The sequence below is a fragment of the Conger conger genome, chromosome 11 (genome assembly GCF_963514075.1).
Source record: "Conger conger chromosome 11, fConCon1.1, whole genome shotgun sequence".
Lineage (NCBI taxonomy): Eukaryota > Metazoa > Chordata > Actinopteri > Anguilliformes > Congridae > Conger > Conger conger.
Genome location: NC_083770.1, coordinates 36,807,860 through 36,825,591, shown reverse-complemented (window position 1 = coordinate 36,825,591; position 17,732 = coordinate 36,807,860). Strand labels below are relative to the sequence as shown.

The following is a 17,732-nucleotide window of genomic DNA, read 5'->3' as shown; positions in this document are numbered from 1 at the left end:
TAATTATAATGCAGATTTTGTTTTCTTAGCAATCAGGATGATTAATTGTTTGGTACTGGTAGAATTCCCCATGCCAATCCTGTACTTTGCCCAGAGGCACAGAAAGCTGGTGATTTAACAGTGTCAGCCGTAAAGGGTTACCTTGCCTAGCTGGCAATCACAAAGCTAGGCAATCAGGAGCATAGCTTTGCAACCCTGTGATGTCATACCCTTTGAGGTCTTCTTTTCAAATGACAACAGGATAACAAATGAGCGAGAGGCAAATGAATGTTTATGGTGCAATTAAATTCAAGCAAGATATGTTCCCTTCCCTTTTTGGGAATATAGCCAACATACAATACAATCTTCCATCTGTCTACGAGAATCAATATTCAAGCAGGTGTTTTGCACTAAACAGGTTTCAATCACTGAAAATTACTTAAACCAGTACAGTGTAAATATTTTTATTGCAGAACAATGCAGCAGTCAAGTATAGGTTTTTAACACTTCATTCAACAGCTATCCCAGACTAAGTGCTGTATATTCAATATACTCACCCATTTTTATCAAAATATCCTAAATGAAACTGCCAGATAACTTATTATTGATCATACAGTTGCCTGACATTTTCTACAAGATAGTTTAGGAAGTGGAACTTCAAAATGCCTATTTTTAAGCTGAAATTGTTCCGTTTACATTTTTTATTAAATAAACACAAACAGACTTTAAAAAACAGATACATTTGCTCATAGGGACTGGTTGGCCAGTCTGTGTTTTATTCATATGCAAAGCAACTTTAACATCTACTGAATGATTCCAGAGAGCTAATAATGTTAAGCCACGACCATGACTTTTTTACTCAAACAAGCTGAAACCATTATGGAGGGAGGAGGGTGATCAGGTCATGAAACCAGCATTTACGTGACACACCTGCTTTCCATCAAAGCATACATGTGTTGTTTACAGAGCCAAAGTCACATCTTTTGAAGAGCCGCTCACAGAGTAGTGAGAGACATTAGATTACAGTATCCTTTTTTTCCCTGGCCTGGGCGCAAGGCGTGTCGCATGTCATTGGATAAAAAACTCATTTTCACTTTTCAACGTGTAAAGAGATTTGTGACTGATGAGTCAATGACATGTGAAAATCATCACTGAACTGATGAAATAAGGAGTCAATGAATGCACTTATGAAGTGTAAAAACGTATGAGATCAGCGTTATTCTCCAATGGAAGGTCGCGGAGGTTTTCTTGCACACCGCAGTTTTGGACAACGTGGTCCATCCTGGAAATTGGAGACGAAGTTGGGAGTTCCACCCAATTAGCTTGGTTCGTTCAGGGGCCCCTCCCCCTCCTCCCTGTCAGTCATGTCGGAGTCTGGCCGGCTGTTTCAAACAGGCAGCAGTTCGGGGGGGTTTTCCCCATAGCAGTACTTTGCTTGTGGGTTTCTATAGGTGTTCTCATGTTGGACACTCTAATACAAGAAGAGAAGCAGAGGGCAATACAGTTAATTATTTTCACACCAGAGAATTAAACCCTGACAGCGTCATAAAATCTGGCCCTCGACTCCAAAACCAGCCCTGGTTTTTTCTCCCAGGTAATTAACGGAACAATTAATGCCACTGATTGGCCAGACTGCCTTCACACTGGACTTCAGGTAAAGAGAGGTGGAAAACCAGCTGTTCTCTGCCCTCAAGGACCCTGATTTGATTATCCCTGCTCTATACACACTGAGGCATGCTTTATTTGCAGTTTAAAGAAGGAGTAGTAACTATTATTGTGTATGAAATATTCTCACTATAAAAAATATTTTTCCCCAACCAGTTTCTGTAAGGAGCACATCTTTGCATCTGATGGGTTCAAAGTTTAAGACGCAATATTAGAATGTTTACAGTATCACTGCTCCATTAACTGACATAAACTAGCACTAATCGGTTGGCAACAGGGGAATTAGTCATAAAAAAAGGTGCATGGTGCACAGATAGATTGTGCTGGGCACTTGGTTACAGCCTAGATAGCATGTAATAATTATCTGGCTGAATATATCCTGCTCCTAGTTTAACAAACACCCTATCACTTCTCTTGCTCTAAGCAGGGCCAATGTTCTCTTATGGTCCGGGACCTGGCCACAATAAGATCAATGAAGCGGTTGCGCCCTTGAGCAAGGCCCTGAACCCCACATTGGGGGGCCTGGCTCCTGCTTTGTCTAATCAACTGTAAGTTATTTTGGATAAAAGAGTCAGCTAAAACGTCAAATGTAATCCTACGAGTGCTGCTGATTGCTCAGTTATTGACCTGGGAAGAGGTGCGACACTTGGCCAGACAAAGCTCAAAGTGGTCCTCCACAGCAGTGAAGAGGTTCTGGAAGCCCTCTGCTGCTCTGTTGAGGAATCGCTCCAGGAGGAGTTGCTGGAGAGGAGATACAGAAACAGGAGGGTTTACACAACCTTTGTGTTTAACTTGGACTTTAACATTCTATTTGTATCTGTCTGGTGATTGCCAAACAGTTTTAATGAAGATGGAAGCGAAGGCTTTCATTTAACTGAGTCAAGTAAAAGAGAAATGTGGAACGGCATTTTGTCTGTGAAACTCAAAGGTGCATCCAAATCCATGTTTGCTAAAGGATGGTTTTTCTGCAGTGTACACACTCACACAATTACACCCATATAAACATCAGCCAGTTTAACTGGCTGAATCAGTCCTTCTCTCCGCACCTGAATCGAGGCGTGGTGAGCGTTCTGGCTAACCGTCGCAGCTGGAGCGACAGCAAAGTGCTTTGAGGCAGTGAAATGAAAGGCGCGATTTAAACCCAACGTTACCTTATCGGGCTGGAGGCAGCAGGAAACGCAGTACTCATAGATACCACAGCAGCCGTTCAGTAGGCAGCTCCTGCACATGTACTGCCTGGAGCTGGGAGAGTTAACATTACAGCACCCATTCACCAGCAGATCCTTTCTTTCACAGACGTAACCTGAGGACCATTACCAAAACAAAAAAACACTTTCAGAGGGGTATATCACAAAGCAGGATTACGGAGTTAGCAAGATCATTTCTCTGAATAAAACCAGGAACACTCCCAAACCTGGAACATGAACTGAAATAAAGACAACTGTTCTGGGATTTACTTGGTGAATTTATCCACCTAACACAGTAATCCTGCGATAAAGCCCCAGGTTTCTACCCAAAAACTCTGAACATTATCATGAACACCATGTTTCCTCAAACAACATCTGACTATCTGCTACTAGGGGCGGCCTGTAGTGTAGTGGTTAAGGTAAATGACTGGGACACGCAAGGTCACAAAGTCGGTGGTTCGAATCCCGGTGTAGCCACAATAAGATCCGCACAGCCGTTGGGCCCTTGAGCAAGGCCCTTAACCCCGCATTGCTCCAGGGGAGGATTGTCTCCTGCTTAGTCTGTACGTCGCTCTGGATAAGAGCGTCTGCCAAATGCCAATAATGTAATGTAATGTAATGCTACTGGAACAGTTACTTTGGGTCGTATGAGGGTCTGAGAGGGGTTGTGCGAATAACAGGTAAAAGAAATAAAATACTATACATCATACCATTTTCATTAAAATTCACACAAGGCAATGAAACCCTACATCGTTACACGTATTAGCATAATTTTTATGAATATCCAATAAGATGATACTTCCATATTTGAACGCATGAAAGCATTCGTTTTAATAAGGGGAATCGAGTCACAGAACACTAGTCATTCTGGGCAGCACTAATAAACCCACTACGTCACCCAAAGATTGTCAGGTTGGTTCCAGTAGCACGATATTGCGCATTACTTACCCAGCTCATCCGTGAGAAGCGTCTTTCCCTGAATAGAGTTCCGACACTGCGTTATCTGCCTGCTGCTGTTGCCCAGATTGAACCGAACCTTCCATGCAATGCGGTGGTCGGGATCCCTGGCTTGCAACAGGGTGCGATCACGTATCGTCCTCTCCTCCTGTAAATGCAAGTTAAGCTGTCATTTGTTACTAAATGTTACAATGGGTTTTACTTGAATTCCGCTCAGCGAAAAAAACAGAATACTTAGTCACCTGTTTTAGTGTGCTGGTCAGAAAGTAGATCAGTGACAGCCCAAAAACCACACCTAGAACCCAACGTTTTCTTAAGAGTCTGCGTAACACCATGGGGAAGCTGTTCTTTGGGATCTGGCCACCTGGCCTATGAATCCGCGCCAATGCAATAAAATCCGGCTATTGAATTAAAAGACGGCCCTGCTTGCTAAGCACGCACACTTGACAGGAAAACTGCAGATAATTCAAATTCATCTGTCTAGTAATGGAAATCTAGCTGATTATCAGGATAGCTATCTGGCTTGTCTGCAAAAACAGACAGCTAGCCAGGGGGATTGGCTACACGGTCACACTGACTTGCTAAATAGCTAGCTAACCCATATCTAATATAAGCGACGACGGAACAAACGTAGAGCCAAGCAGGTTAGACCTGCCGTTTTACAATATCATGCACACATCGCTAGCTAGCTAGCTAGCTCGCTCGCTCGCTAACACTAGTCAATTATGGTAGCCTATCTGCGAAACGTTAACGACAGCTAGCTAGCTAGCTAACACGATTAATGCCTCCCCATTGATAAAGGTAAATACACAAGCAGGCATATATTCTTTTTCCGCTAATAAGCCATCCACATCATCAAATGATAGAAAAAACAAGAAACCTTAAACGTTTCAAAACATACGCCCGTTAAATAACTTTACTTTGTTTAGTTTATTTGAAGCACTCCCGTCAAAAGGTACTGCCTCGACCAGCAAAACAAACAATTGAGGTGCACGGGAAGTTGCGTAAAAGAAATACAGAGGCTGATTGGTCAACGGTCACAGCGATGGTCTTTTCTACAGGAAGAGGAACAGTTACTAGCTTGCTAGCCAAATTAGCTTTGGTTAGCTCTAAGCAAAATAACAACAATATAATTAAAACATAATTCCCTGCAAGTGGATATAAGGAAAAACTGCACAATGACCTGGGTAAGATTAGCAGTGATTTTAAAGTAGTTTTAGTGGCTGAACTATCTTGTAAGGTGAATAGACTGCATTGCTGTTTTTGTGTCAGAAGCTATCCAGCAAGCTAGTGGTGACACTTGCAGTGCAAAGTAGCTAGCTGGCCAGAATAGACAGCAATGTCAAATCGGTAGTCGAAGAGAAGCTAGTTGGCTTGCTGTTCAATTTTGCTAGGCCGAATGTATATTGAAAACAACCCTTTCCTCGAAACAACGAATGTCTCAGGCGCTACCGTGATAATTTAAGAAATAGTTAACCAGCTCCACGTCTGAGTGTCAAATAGAAACAAGCTCGCTAGCTTACTGGCTACATTGGGTATATTGTTCAAGCAATGTGAAAATGTGTATTGATGCATTGTAGCACCGTCTATCGGCAGTATCCACCAGTCTGCCCTTATGACACTACTGCAATCTCTGTATTCCTGCCTTCACAGACTTGAAGCACATGGAGACGAGTTGGATGCCATGCAGAGGAGACACAGCAGCAACACTGATGGCATGCCCCCTGAAAGGTTTGGCAGAAATCATGTGTTGCGTTTTGTAAAAAGTGGTTTTGTTTCACCTCTTGTCAAGCATCATGCTGCAAGCTTTATTGTTGCTGTTCAACCTCAAGGTGTTAGCAGAATATGGAATATGCATTTCTGATTTACTGTTCGTTGAATTATGTTAGACAAATCAATGGGCCATTATTTAAACAGATTCAGAATGTCTCTGTTTAGTTGATGATATTTTAACGGTCAGGAAATGTTGCAGCTTTTTGTTTTGACGGAAATAATGTATTTAATAAAATGCAGGTTTTCCCTATCAGTGTGTCTTGATGTTCCCCTGAGAGGCGTCACTGTTCCTGCAGGAGCAGGAGTCAAACTTTGGGATCAGAGAGCAGCCTGGATGAGGGTGGAGTCTTTGACTGCCTGAAGCCGGACCCCCCCTCGCCTCAGCAGCTGTTCTCCGGCCTGGTGGGAGTCCCGTCCGGGAACGTGAGCTCGGCTCCCTTCCAGGCGGCCGGCCTGGTCCTGGGCTCGCCCCCGGAGGTCTTCATCCAGATGACGGCCTCATCCAGAGAGGAGGGCCCCCACCGGCCCGAGAGCGGCCCCTACCTGCCGCGGCCGCCCCAGCACCACCACCACCACTACCACCAGCCCCCCCAGCACCGCTCCTCCCTGCTGCAGGCCGCCACATCAGGTGATCGCCACGGTGCCGGGGACGAGGGGGGGGGCGAGGATCCCTCCACGCCGGCCCCCGCCCTCTCCGAGCTCCGCGCCGTCGTGTCCTGGCTGCAGAAGGGCTTCCCCTTCATCCTCATCCTCCTCGCTAAAGTCTGCTTCCAGCACAAGCTCGGTAATATGCATTATACATATGTATGTATATGTGTGTGTATTTGTGTATACACACAGTGAGCACTTTATTAGGTATTTGTTAGACTTATCATGCTGTAGCAGTGTAGCCTATTCACTTTGACGCGTTTCAGAGATACTCTACTGCATACCACTGTTGGTTATTGGTTATTTGCGTTACTATCACCTTCCTGTCAGCTTCAACCAGTCTGGCCCTTCTCCTCTGACCTCTCTCATTGACAATGCTTTTTTTCCCACAGAACTGCACAGTTTCTGAGATACTCAAATTACCCTGTCTAGCACCAACAATCATTCCATGGTCAAAGTCAATTAGATCATATTTCTTCCCCATTCGGACATTTGGTTTAAACCACAGCTGAACCTCTTGACCATATCTGCATGCTTTTATGCATTTAGTTGCTAATTTGCTGATTAAATAGTTGCATTAACAAACCTTATAGTATATGTATGTATATCAGACCTGGGTCAGGTATCTAATTGTTTTGGATTCAAATACTCTTCTGTGCTCAATCGATCTTGCATGGTGCAATTGAGCCAACCAAGAGGACGAGAAGGTGGGGTTTGTACTTTGTGAGAGTATTTCATATACCAAGCCCAGTAAAGCGTTGAGAAAAAAATAAAAAAATAAAAATTCCAAACCAATTGCATACTGTTGATGCTCTCTGAAAGTATGGCAACGGTAGTGTGAAATAAGTTATTTTTGCTATATACTTAGCTTTTGGATTTTAGATCAAAATATGATTAAGCTGCAAAAGTACAGACAGTCATGTTTTATTTCATGGTATTTACATGCATATATGTTTTACCATTTTAAATAAATGTCTGTTTTTGTGTTGATTTCCCCCATTCCCCCCCATTTTCAATTGTGCAACAGTGAGTTCATAATTCCTGACGCTTCACTTTGGCAGGTATTGCCGTGTGTATTGGGATGACAAGCACATTTGCCTTTGCCAATTCAACTCTCAAACATCAGGTGTCATTACGGGTAAGTTTAAACTGTTCTTTGAACAGAAACTTTCTTACAACCCTGTACTATGAGATTTGGATTAATGGATAGCATATATAATTTTAGCGTACACGCCACTGTTTCATAAATTAAAGTATTATGACTAAAATGCAGCCTTTTATATTCTTTGTACCAGGAGAAGAGGTCTGTGTTTGTCGCTCTCTGGATCCTGATATTCCTTTCTGGGAACACTGCGTATATCTACTATACATTCAGCACTGAAGAGTTGCACAATAGGTAGTGTCAAATACAATTCTGGCTGTCAACTGTATAAAAATGTATAGTACCATATTGGTTATATTACTTTTTTGGTTAATTTAATTGCGTTGATATTGGCCAAAAACATTCATTTGAATGCAGTGATAATTAGCATTTCACAAATGTTTTCACCTCTTGTTTTTTTATTATTTCATAATTTAGCTGTTAATTTATTCATGTTTGGTTATTTGACACATTTTTCAGTGTGGTTTTTATTTTCTGTAGGAGTCTGTTGCTTCATTCTGTCTCCTTATCCTGTGAGTATTCATTGATGTATCATTTTATTTTTTTTTATTTTTTTTTTCCATTTGTGGTTGTGTGTTTTCTGTTATAGTTTGTGTGGGCTCACTACATTGCTCTGCTTACATCAGGTTTTTCTTGGAGCAGGGGTGCCCAGTCTTATCCCGTGTGAGTACAGTGTGAGTACCAGGCTTTTGTTCTAACCCAGCTCTAAAATGGATCAACAAATCAATGTCTGGATTGAAGGCCATGATGAGTTGATTTGTTGACTCAGGCGTTTTAGTGCTGGGCCAAAACAAAGCCTTCGCCTACACCAGCTCTTCTCAGATAAGACTGGGGACCCCTGGCCTTGAGCCTGTTTTCTCAAACGGCTCTTACTGAACACTGAATGCATTCTGAATGCTGTCAAAACCAAGCCATTGTCAAATGTGTTTTAGTGGATTGTACGAGATCATCCTCAATGTTATTCATTTGATTTTTTTCCCTCAGCCTCATCTTTGCAAAGCCCAACATCAACACCTTTGACTTCTTCGACCTGATTTGGGCTGTGGGGATTACCGACTTTGTCCTGAAGTACTTCACCATCGGCCTCAAGTGCTTTGTCCTTTTCCTGCCGAAAATCCTCCTTGCGTTCAAATCCAGGGTAAGATCTAGCCCCACCACTCATCAGTAGGCTTGATATACAGTTAGTTTAATGGCTTTCACGAATACTGACCTACTGTATTATGAGTGTAAAGCAAGATACTGAGCAGAGACCATACTTGAGCCTTCAGTTTTCTTTTTTACCCCTCCAAAGTCCTACTGTAGAGCCGCGGTGGCGCAACAGGCTAAGACGCAGCAGACTTGCGGTTGCAGTTCGCTGCAGTTGCACACTGGGGACCGGGGTTCGATTCTCGGTCCTGCCAAAAAGCCAAGTCTGACCGGCTCACGTGGGGCAGCAATAATTGGCTCGCTGCTCCAGAGGGAGGGACTTGGCAGGGTTATTAGATCGCCGCACAATAATCACGGCAACGGGCACGAGACGAGACGGCTTGAAGAAGGCGTGTCGCTCTCATTCGGGCCGCCGAGGGACGGGGTACGGGCGGTACATCTAATACGACTACCTCCAATTGAATCAGACGAGGTACAATTGGCTACCAAATTGGGAGAAAAAGGAAAAAATCTGGAAAAAATTATATTAAAAAAAAAAAGTCCTACTGTAGTCTACCTTATGTAAATCAGTGCCAAACAGAAAGGCCATGCTAAAACCAGAAGAGGAGGTGTTGCTGTCATTTAATTAGTCATTAGTCAAATTCACATTTTTGATGAAGTCATGGAGTACCACTGTAGACTGTCCATTAGTGAAAGCCTTTTTAATTAACTGGTTGCTTGTGGAAGACTATCCCAACGCCATAACAGCTATAAGACAATAGTAGTATCTGCAGTAATTACTCCATGCTATAAGAAATATTCAGAAAATTAGCAATAAAATTACATCTTTATGTGGAAGAAAATATGTGAAAGAAAATATTTTTGGAAGGAAGGTCAGGTATATTACAGTATCACAACCTTTGCACCAAATATTAATTTGAAAACATTTCACTACCAGCATTTGATAAACTGAAGCAAAAACTACAATTAAAAAACTTAAATATCAGTAAATGTATAAATAATTTCATGTTGTGTCCTCAAGTAAGAGGTTTATGAGGAGGAGGGTACCTGTGTGCAGTAGCAGCTTGTTAGCCACAGCGTGGAGACGGATACTGAACGTGGGCATGGCCCAGGTCTTCTGCAAGTGTTCAGCTTGTGCGCTGAGGTCACTGGGTGCAGAGAGAAAACAGGCCAATCGGCAGAGCCTGCTGCTGCTGCCACGGCTGCCGCCGCCACTGATCTCATTTCCCCCAGGAGCTCCAGGGTGAAGTCACCGCTCCCTGGAAGAGCCATTATCTCTGCGTCTGTCAGCTGGGGACGTCCCGCTCAGTCAGCCACCCAGCCCCCAAACCGGGCCCTGCAGCCGGCCCAGGTGGCCCGCTTTCAGGGGATGAAGTCATGGCTCAGCCGCTCTGCCACCCTGCCTGCCCTACGACTGCTTTAGAGGGGAAAGAATAAATAGGAAGTACGAGGGGCTCGTAAACATTGTTCGCAGCAGGCGTCCGCTTTAGAAATCACGCCTGCGACGTAGCGACCTGTTAATTGCTGGTTCAGAGTGATGTTGTGTTCTACTCTTCCTCGTCCGTGCCAGTTCTGCCCCTCCCGGGACTCAGACAAGCACGTTCGGCATGTCAGACGGATGTCCTGGCTGAATGGAAACAAATGAAAAGGCGCTTGTGGACCTGTGGCCATAGGCAGTCCTATCCCCCAGCCAGCGGTTGATTGCGCGGGGTCGGAGATGCTAATGAAGTAACGGTCAGGCGTAGCCCCAGCACGCGCACAGGCAACTTCGTCTCGTCTCTGGCTCCGGTCCAGGCCTGGTTGGAGGGAGGGGAGAATCATCGGAGATGGTGCTACAGGGACAAAAGGAAAGATAAATTGCTTGTTTGCAGAGGTCTGCACCCCTGTTTCAGTGCAGGAAGGGCTCCAGGGAACAGTCATTAATCCTTGTCGGGAAATATGCGCAGAGCCATTACGCTGATCTAAGATGGCGGAGCTGCAGACAGTTTCACATTTTGGTTCAACCAGTCCGTGGTCTCAAACAGTCGGTCCTATTGACCGACCCCGGCTGTAACCCTGGTCGGTGATGTCTCGGGATGCGGTTGATGGGAGGGGGGCAGGCGTTTAAAGTAGGAGAACACGCCCCAGTGGGCTGACTCTGTCGCCGGAGTGGCGCGGGGTAGCAGGTGGAGGGAGGGCTCTGCCAGTTTCCGTGCAGTGTGGGTAAATTGCCTCCGTGGCGGAGAAGCCGCGGAGAGCTGGACCGCAGCCACGCCACGCTGGAGTCGGTGGGGGTTAGATCTTCGAGGCAGAGCAGCTTTCGGCTTTGAAGCGAGCGCTTGGGGGGGGGGGGGGGGGGCATTGGGCTTGTGAAGACGGCCAGGTGCCGTTCCTCTGTCACGCTGAAGGCTCTCCAATCAGTGGCACACGAGGAAAGGGCACAAGTGGGCGAACTGGGAGGGGCAGCGCCACGCTGGAACTCCTCTGCAGAGGCCCACAGATGGTGCTGTGCAGCACACACTCTCTTCCACAGCCACACTGAACTTCTGCCTGCGTTGTGCCAGAGTTTCAGACCCTGCTTTTACAGCCTGAATGCTGAGCGAGGCCTCGTGTTCCTGAACTCAACAGTCACACACGTTTTCTCAGTAATCTGTATACTGATCTTAAAACTACTGGGTCAAATGTGGTTTTTTTCTTTGGTGGTTTTCGGCCTGGCCATCGAGATGACATAATAATCAGTGGACGAGCGCATTGAGAGTAAAAAAATTAATAAATCTAATTAAATCAAATCATAACCACAGGCTTTCTCTTGCCCGCTGATATCATTTAAGTCCACCCTCTTGAACATAATTCTGCTGCACTTTTTGCGTGTAGAAGGCAACATGGACAGCACTCTGTGAAAAAACTCAAACTTATAGTTTATTCCATGAATGTATGACGCACAAACATTTCGGCCGTTTAGCATACTGAAGGCAGCTGTGGCCAAAATGGTTGTGCGTCATACATTTATGGAATAAACTATAAGTTTGAGTTAGCGCTGCCTCTGCCCCTCCCAGTCCCGTTGTGCTTCCTTAATAAATGAGTTTTCAGTGTTCAAGAGAGTGCTGTCTGTGTTTTTCCTGACTATTCTTTGGGATTCAGCACCCAATTACTCACAAGGGAGACTGGAGTTGAGCAGGTTTTATGATTGTGTAGGTGAAAGTCACTCTGTTTTGGGGATGTATTTATGGAGTCTCCATGTCCTTGCTCCCAGGGGAAGCTCTACCTGCTGATCGAGGAGCTGAGCCAGCTGTTTCGAGCGCTGGTTCCCATCCAGCTGTGGTACAGGTACATCGTGGGGGAGGACCCGTCCGCTAGCTACCTCCTGGGGGCCATGCTGATCATCATCTACAGCCTGTGCAAGGTAAACAGGGTCCTGGGTGGCTCTTTGTGTTATTTACCATTATCAATCAATCAATTTAGATCAATCAATCTGTATATTGACAATCAAGCAATCAATGGATTGGAAGAGCTCTTGGTTGTGGTTGAATAATTGGTCATAGTTTACAATAAGGTACCTTAATTGGCATTAACTAATATAGTTGTTAACATGAATTGATGTACAAATGCATTAATTAAGCGCAAAATACAATTTTAGTTAACTATGAACTAATATATTAGTTACATTCATTTTTATACATTAGCAAACCATAGGATAAAAGTATAATTAGTTAACCATTAACAAATACGTCAACAGTTTTTTTTTATTCAAATGTGAATTGGCAATAACTAATGCAGTTGTTAACGGGAATGAATGATGTACAAATACATAAACAAAGCAGCACAGATTGACTTCTCATTAGTTAGTTAGTTTACAGTTACATTTGTTGATGCTAATTAATGTAACCTTATTTTAAGGTTTCAAATAATATACCAATTTCTTTTTTTTTATACAGTGCTTTTCATAGAGACGCTTTATAGAGTAACAGAAGTGGCATGTTTGAATTTGCTTTGCAGTCCTTTGACGTCTGTGGGCGAATCGCTGCTATTCGGAAAGCCCTGGGGATCCTGTGCAGTTCCCAGGTAAGAGTTGCTGCGCTCGTTTTTTAATCCAGGTCACCTTAGACTGTGATATTCCTCATCAGAGACCATACCACACAATCCGTTTTAAGATTAAACAGTTCTGATGTCCCAGAATTCAACATACCTGCTTTTGTTTCTGCCAATACTGCATGATGGGGATGAGTTGAAATGATATTGCATTACAGGGGTTTTAATTGGATTTTCTAAGCTGTCTAGCTTTTACACACAGGTTTGCTTTCATCAAGGCTGGGAGAGAGGCGAGAACAAAGGAATTTGACAGAAACAGGTTTAATCTGAAAATGCTAATTCTTATTCACAGCCTCTGTGACTTTGACTTTCTCACTTTTATACTTTTGATGCTGTCACAAAGTCGGTTACACAGAATAGACAGCTGCTGGTGTTTTACAGTGGAGACGATAACAGGAAGAACGTTCCAGTGAGCACAGAATCGTGGACTGACATTTGAAGGACAATCAGCCACATTATTAATTTGCCTTAGGGGACACTAGTGTCCATGAACTCCTGCAAACCTCTGACTACGAAATGGCCGCTCCCACACCTCTCTCTACTCCCAGATTCCCAAGGCTCATCAGCCATTACATCACCAGGGGATACCCAGCTACCTGTGGCACAAATTAGGCAAGAAGTGCTGTCAATGATGTGTGGAAGGAATGACATCAGAATATAAAACCGTCCCAAGTTTAAACAGCCAGGTTTGGCTTTGTTACAGCAGAAATGGAGTATACAGTACGGTCTTAAGTATTTGGACAGTGACATAATTTTTGTAGTTTTGGCTCTATACTCCACCATTGAAATAAAACAATGAATATGTTCAAGTGCAGACAGTCAACTTTAAGGGTATTTACATCCATACCGGGTGATCGGTGTAGGACTTAATGCCCCTCCACTTTAAGGGACCAAAGGTAATTGGACAACTGACAACTGTTTCCTGGCCTGCTGTGTGCTGTCGCAGTATTAGCTTTGCACAAGAAAGCTAACAAAAGGTTTAGATTTAGTTCTTGGTGTGCATTTGCATTGTCAGTGCACATAAAGCATTGATCAGCTCAATTTGCGAACAACCTGGTAGACTATGGAACAGCACTTTAGAGGGTGACTGCAAAATACTTTCATTTGTGAAGAAAAAGCCAAACAGATCAAATAGACAAACGGATGAAGAACGTAGGATATAGACATGGATGTTTCAAAGACGACCATAACCTCACTGCAAGGTGGTACCACTGATAGGCCTCAAGAACTGAACAGCCGGGTTAGAGTTTGCAACAACAAAAAAGTGAGGGAAAGAGGAAACTGTAGAGAAAGAAACCCAAGATATGCCACCTCATTCGTTGTTTGATAGTCTGCCATACCCAAAACAATCTTTTGCTGCACTGTGTGGGTCTTAATTGCAATATTAGAAAGCATGGCACAAATGAGCGTTCAGCTGTTACTCAAAATGTAGATCATTTGAACCCTGATCCTCAGGTTGTGCGGTATACCATTTCTACTTACACAATAATTTATATGGATTTCTTCCCTTAGAATCACTCTTGAAAATATGAACACCAGTGACTTCCTGCAGGTTATTTACAGATTATTTTAGTAACATGCTTTGTAGAAAGGAACTATTCTGGTTGAGGTCTGGCATAGATGGTCTTCTTGGTGCTGTTGTGTTTCAGATTTACAGCATGAGAGCTGGTCTGGTTTAAGCTTGGTGTAGATGGCTGTAATGGTGTTCTTGGTGCTGTTGTGTTACAGATTTAGGCAATTTGGGCTTGGTGTAGATGCCTGTAATGACACTGTTGTTTGTGATGTTGTGTTACTGATTCACAGTGTTAGATCCAGTTTGGTTTAGGCTTGGAGTAGATGGCCATAATGATGGTGCTGTTTGTGCTGTTGTGTTCCTTCCAGAGTTACGGTGTGAGAGCCAGCAGCCAGCAGTGCACCGAGGCCGGGGATGTGTGCGCCATTTGCCAGGCAGAGTTCCGAGAGCCAGTGGCTCTGATGTGTCAGGTAAGAACGGCTGTCCACCCCAGGATGGAAATGGACAAAACCTGAGGCTCGATTTCAGTTAAATCTGCTGCTCTTCCCTACTAGAGACCGCTGTGTATGGCTGCGTGAATAACGGCTTCTGGCTGTGCTGCCAAACCACTGTCTTTAATCGGACTGCAGTCAAATTGGTTTCACAGTCCTTTCGAAGTATCCCTTTCTCAGAGCTGTGGGGGGGGAAGCGGATCAGTTGGTCCAATCAGGATAATTATTCATTGAATCAGTTGGTTGAGTGCCACCTGCAGACACCGTAGCCCTCCATGACTTGAGATGAGTTTAAAGCATTCACCCTGTCGTAAGGCAGTGGTTTTCCCCGCGCCGTTCTTTGAACGTAGTGTCCTGCTCTCCCTGTTTTCTAGCATGTCTTCTGCGAGGAGTGCCTGTGTCTATGGTTTGACCGCGAGCGGACATGCCCCCTATGTCGCTCAGCGGTCGTAGAAACGCTCCGCTGCTGGAAGGATGGCACCACATCTGCCCACTTCCAGATCTACTAGCCCACAAGACGGGGAAGTATTGCCAAAAAACAGCGCCACCTACAGGGGCCCCAGTGCTGGGAGGAATCGGCCTTCATAAAGTGATACTTGCTTATGCATCCCCTATACACAAGCTTCTCTTTTCTGTAAACTGTTGTGTGCACAGTCATCATCTTGACTTTTGACTTTAACAGTGCATTAGAGAAAATGTGCTACGACTTGAAATAGATTGTTTTTGACTAATGCTATTTATTCTGCTGTAATGCCTTTGCCATAAATTCAGAAGGATGTCTGCTGTCTTTAATCATAGGCTTAATGACATGCCTGTCAATTACCAATATTCAGCAAAATTAAATAAAAACGAATTTGTGACTGATAACATTTTTGCATAGTCAGCTCATGACTTTGACAAAAAGTTTGCTGTGCATGGTGTTGTACACTATTTAATGTTTTAAAGTGTGTATTTTTCAAGCATTGGACTGTAATTAAAACACAAATGAAACAATTTACCCTGGAAGTGAAAGTTACATTTGCAGCATATCACTTGAAGACTCAGAAAAGATGTAGAAATTTTTATTTTCTAAAATTGTCACAGATCTCACAAGATAGGTAGTCTAATAGCATCTGATAGCACATATATAAAAACACACAATTTCATAACTGCAATAAAAACCACAATTCTGCAATGATACAAAAACATAGCTTATGTAAATAGCCGTAACATGCTCTTTACTATTATTCTTGTAGGATTGAAGGAAAGCCATCTATGGTAACACTGCTACAAAAGTTGGGCTCAAAAGCCCTTTACAAAAGTTCCTGAAAATAGAACTGTATGTATAAACATTTCAGTAATCAGAATCGTAATTGTCAAGCAACATCGTTTGCATTTGACACATTACCCCCACTACTTAATATTTCAGATTAATTAAATAACAATAAAAATGTTCTACCATTTATTACCTCCTTGTTCTCAAACATTTTGGGGGCATGTTCAGTTACAGTAGCTTATTCCACAATGTACAGTGCAATAGAATAAAACATTCTCTTTGAAATTATCATACTTCACTATCTTCAGACCATATTTTATTTGTCAAAACCCTTTGTCAACTTCCAACCAAGTGTTTTTTTGTTTTTTTTTTTGCTTAGAATTGCATTTTCTGTACATTTCAGTATTCCGTGTTTATTTATTTATTTAAACCGTGAAATGCACCCTGGTTTTAACACGACTACGCTCAGTCTGATACGCCAGAATCCTGTAGCGATATTAGTAAGTTTTTCCCTTCGGCAACCGTCAAGGGACGGTGACATCAACTTACTATTCTTGTTGTTGCCAGTATGATACAGGTAGCTTCAAGTGATCTCGTTATGGACTTATTGAGCTTTGTGCGATAAGCCAAACAACATGCAGCTATTTTGAAACACAGTTGCGGTATAAAATGTTTTTGTTGGTGTAGCACATATGGTATGTATCAATGAAATCACTTATCGACTTATCGACTCAACGTTTTTTTGCAGGCTACCGTTATAACTGTGTCTATTGTAAATGAGATGTAGAACGCACACCAGTAGCTGATTATTACGATGACAATGATATTAAACAGTCATCTGAAGGCAACTCAAGTTTGACAGGTGTAGATTAGAGTCAATCTGACGGGTCAGTGCCTCCAATAATATTGACCGGTCCTGCGGATCTGATGGCATGAAAAATACGCCCGTGAAAGGTGGACACTTGTCAGATTTCCGAGTGACTTCGCTCTAAAATCGGCTGGCATAAGTTTCCTCAGTGCAAATATTGTTAGAGCTGTCCATTCTCCCTCCTTGACCAGGGTCCTGAAGGCACCATCTATGGTAGATAAACATTTGCGTTAGACTACTCAACCGTTGTAGTGTGAGGACAGCATGACTGCATGCTTGCATGTAGCCTATGCTTATTATTGTCAAATAAACCTAACTTAAGCTTTAATTCTGCGAATCTACCGTTCCCGCCGACATTTTTGCGGTAGATTCGTTCACGCTTATCAATATTTCATATCGAACAAAATCAATAACAGTAACGCCACGGTGTTTTGTTTAGACGTTATTAAATAATTCCCTGAAGTAGCCTATAACACAAGCCCCGATGTTACCCGTCCCAGGCGATGAACTACGGATTGCTCATAATTAGGAAGGCTACCTCAACATCTCACCTCCAGAAACTTACCTGTTGCTGGTTTTGCTGTTGCAAAGGAAATTGCGCCTACAGGTGTCGCCTTCTAACAAGCAGCAGAAAGGCGGTGATCTGTATCGCTGTGCATACGGTGTAAAAGCCTTGAATCAAGACTTTTCTGTTTCTCGGAGCGCTCTTACTAGAGCCCCGGTCCCCAACTGCCTTGCCTTTTTCGAACTGATCTCCAATCCATCTCAGACGTGAAGCAAGCGTCTGTGCCCCGGAGCAGGGCTCTGATCCCTGGGCGCTAATAGAGTAGCCTGCTGGAGGCAAAGTCTGGTCTATTGGGAGACAACACATTTTTGTTTAAAAAATGTCTTATCTTTTATCTTCCTCCTACCGTCTCACACTCTTTGTGTGGAAAGCGATCGCCTTAGCTGTCTGGATCAAATCTTCACTGTGTTTGTTTCTCTCTGCTGTATTATTTATTAAAGTGTCACATGATGTGG

The 17,732-nt window shown here is 43.5% G+C and overlaps 2 protein-coding genes and 1 long non-coding RNA gene across 3 annotated transcripts; 1 reads left to right on the top strand and 2 right to left on the bottom strand.

Moving 5' to 3' along the window:
- Positions 1 to 253: 253 nt before the first annotated feature.
- On the bottom strand, positions 254 to 4,778 carry spring1 (SREBF pathway regulator in golgi 1). The gene is made up of 5 exons (XM_061261025.1): positions 4,031 to 4,778; positions 3,780 to 3,936; positions 2,796 to 2,947; positions 2,272 to 2,385; positions 254 to 1,450 (listed from the first exon to the last, which is right to left on the bottom strand). The coding sequence occupies exons 1-5, from the start codon at positions 4,121 to 4,123 to the stop codon at positions 1,367 to 1,369; spliced, it is 600 nt and encodes a 199-aa protein (XP_061117009.1). The 5' UTR covers positions 4,124 to 4,778; the 3' UTR covers positions 254 to 1,366.
- A 58-nt stretch (positions 4,779 to 4,836) lies between these two features.
- Positions 4,837 to 15,582, top strand: rnft2 (ring finger protein, transmembrane 2). Its single transcript, XM_061261024.1, has 10 exons — positions 4,837 to 4,975; positions 5,442 to 5,519; positions 5,858 to 6,345; positions 7,271 to 7,347; positions 7,505 to 7,605; positions 8,356 to 8,509; positions 11,750 to 11,899; positions 12,493 to 12,558; positions 14,467 to 14,568; positions 14,964 to 15,582. Exons 2-10 carry the CDS (start codon positions 5,473 to 5,475, stop codon positions 15,096 to 15,098), a joined length of 1,320 nt encoding a protein of 439 aa, XP_061117008.1. The 5' UTR covers positions 4,837 to 4,975; positions 5,442 to 5,472; the 3' UTR covers positions 15,099 to 15,582.
- A 52-nt stretch (positions 15,583 to 15,634) lies between these two features.
- Positions 15,635 to 17,719, bottom strand: LOC133141296 (uncharacterized). The gene is made up of 2 exons (XR_009710073.1): positions 17,278 to 17,719; positions 15,635 to 16,920 (listed from the first exon to the last, which is right to left on the bottom strand). It is a non-coding gene; the product is annotated as an uncharacterized LOC133141296 (long non-coding RNA).
- Positions 17,720 to 17,732: the final 13 nt, after the last annotated feature.

Excerpts from the sequence above, each read along its gene's own strand:
- spring1 (XM_061261025.1), bottom strand. The coding sequence starts at position 4,123 with ATGGTGTTACGCAGACTCTTAAGAAAACGTTGGGTTCTAGGTGTGGTT. Across the intron at positions 3,937-4,030 it reads TGACCAGCACACTAAAACAG|GAGGAGAGGACGATACGTGA; the intron begins GTGACTAAGTAT and ends TTGCATTTACAG. Across the intron at positions 2,948-3,779 it reads GCTTCTCACGGATGAGCTGG|GTTACGTCTGTGAAAGAAAG; the intron begins GTAAGTAATGCG and ends AATGGTCCTCAG.
- rnft2 (XM_061261024.1), top strand. The coding sequence starts at position 5,473 with ATGCAGAGGAGACACAGCAGCAACACTGATGGCATGCCCCCTGAAAG. Across the intron at positions 6,346-7,270 it reads CTGCTTCCAGCACAAGCTCG|GTATTGCCGTGTGTATTGGG; the intron begins GTAATATGCATT and ends TCACTTTGGCAG. Across the intron at positions 8,510-11,749 it reads TCCTTGCGTTCAAATCCAGG|GGGAAGCTCTACCTGCTGAT; the intron begins GTAAGATCTAGC and ends CCTTGCTCCCAG.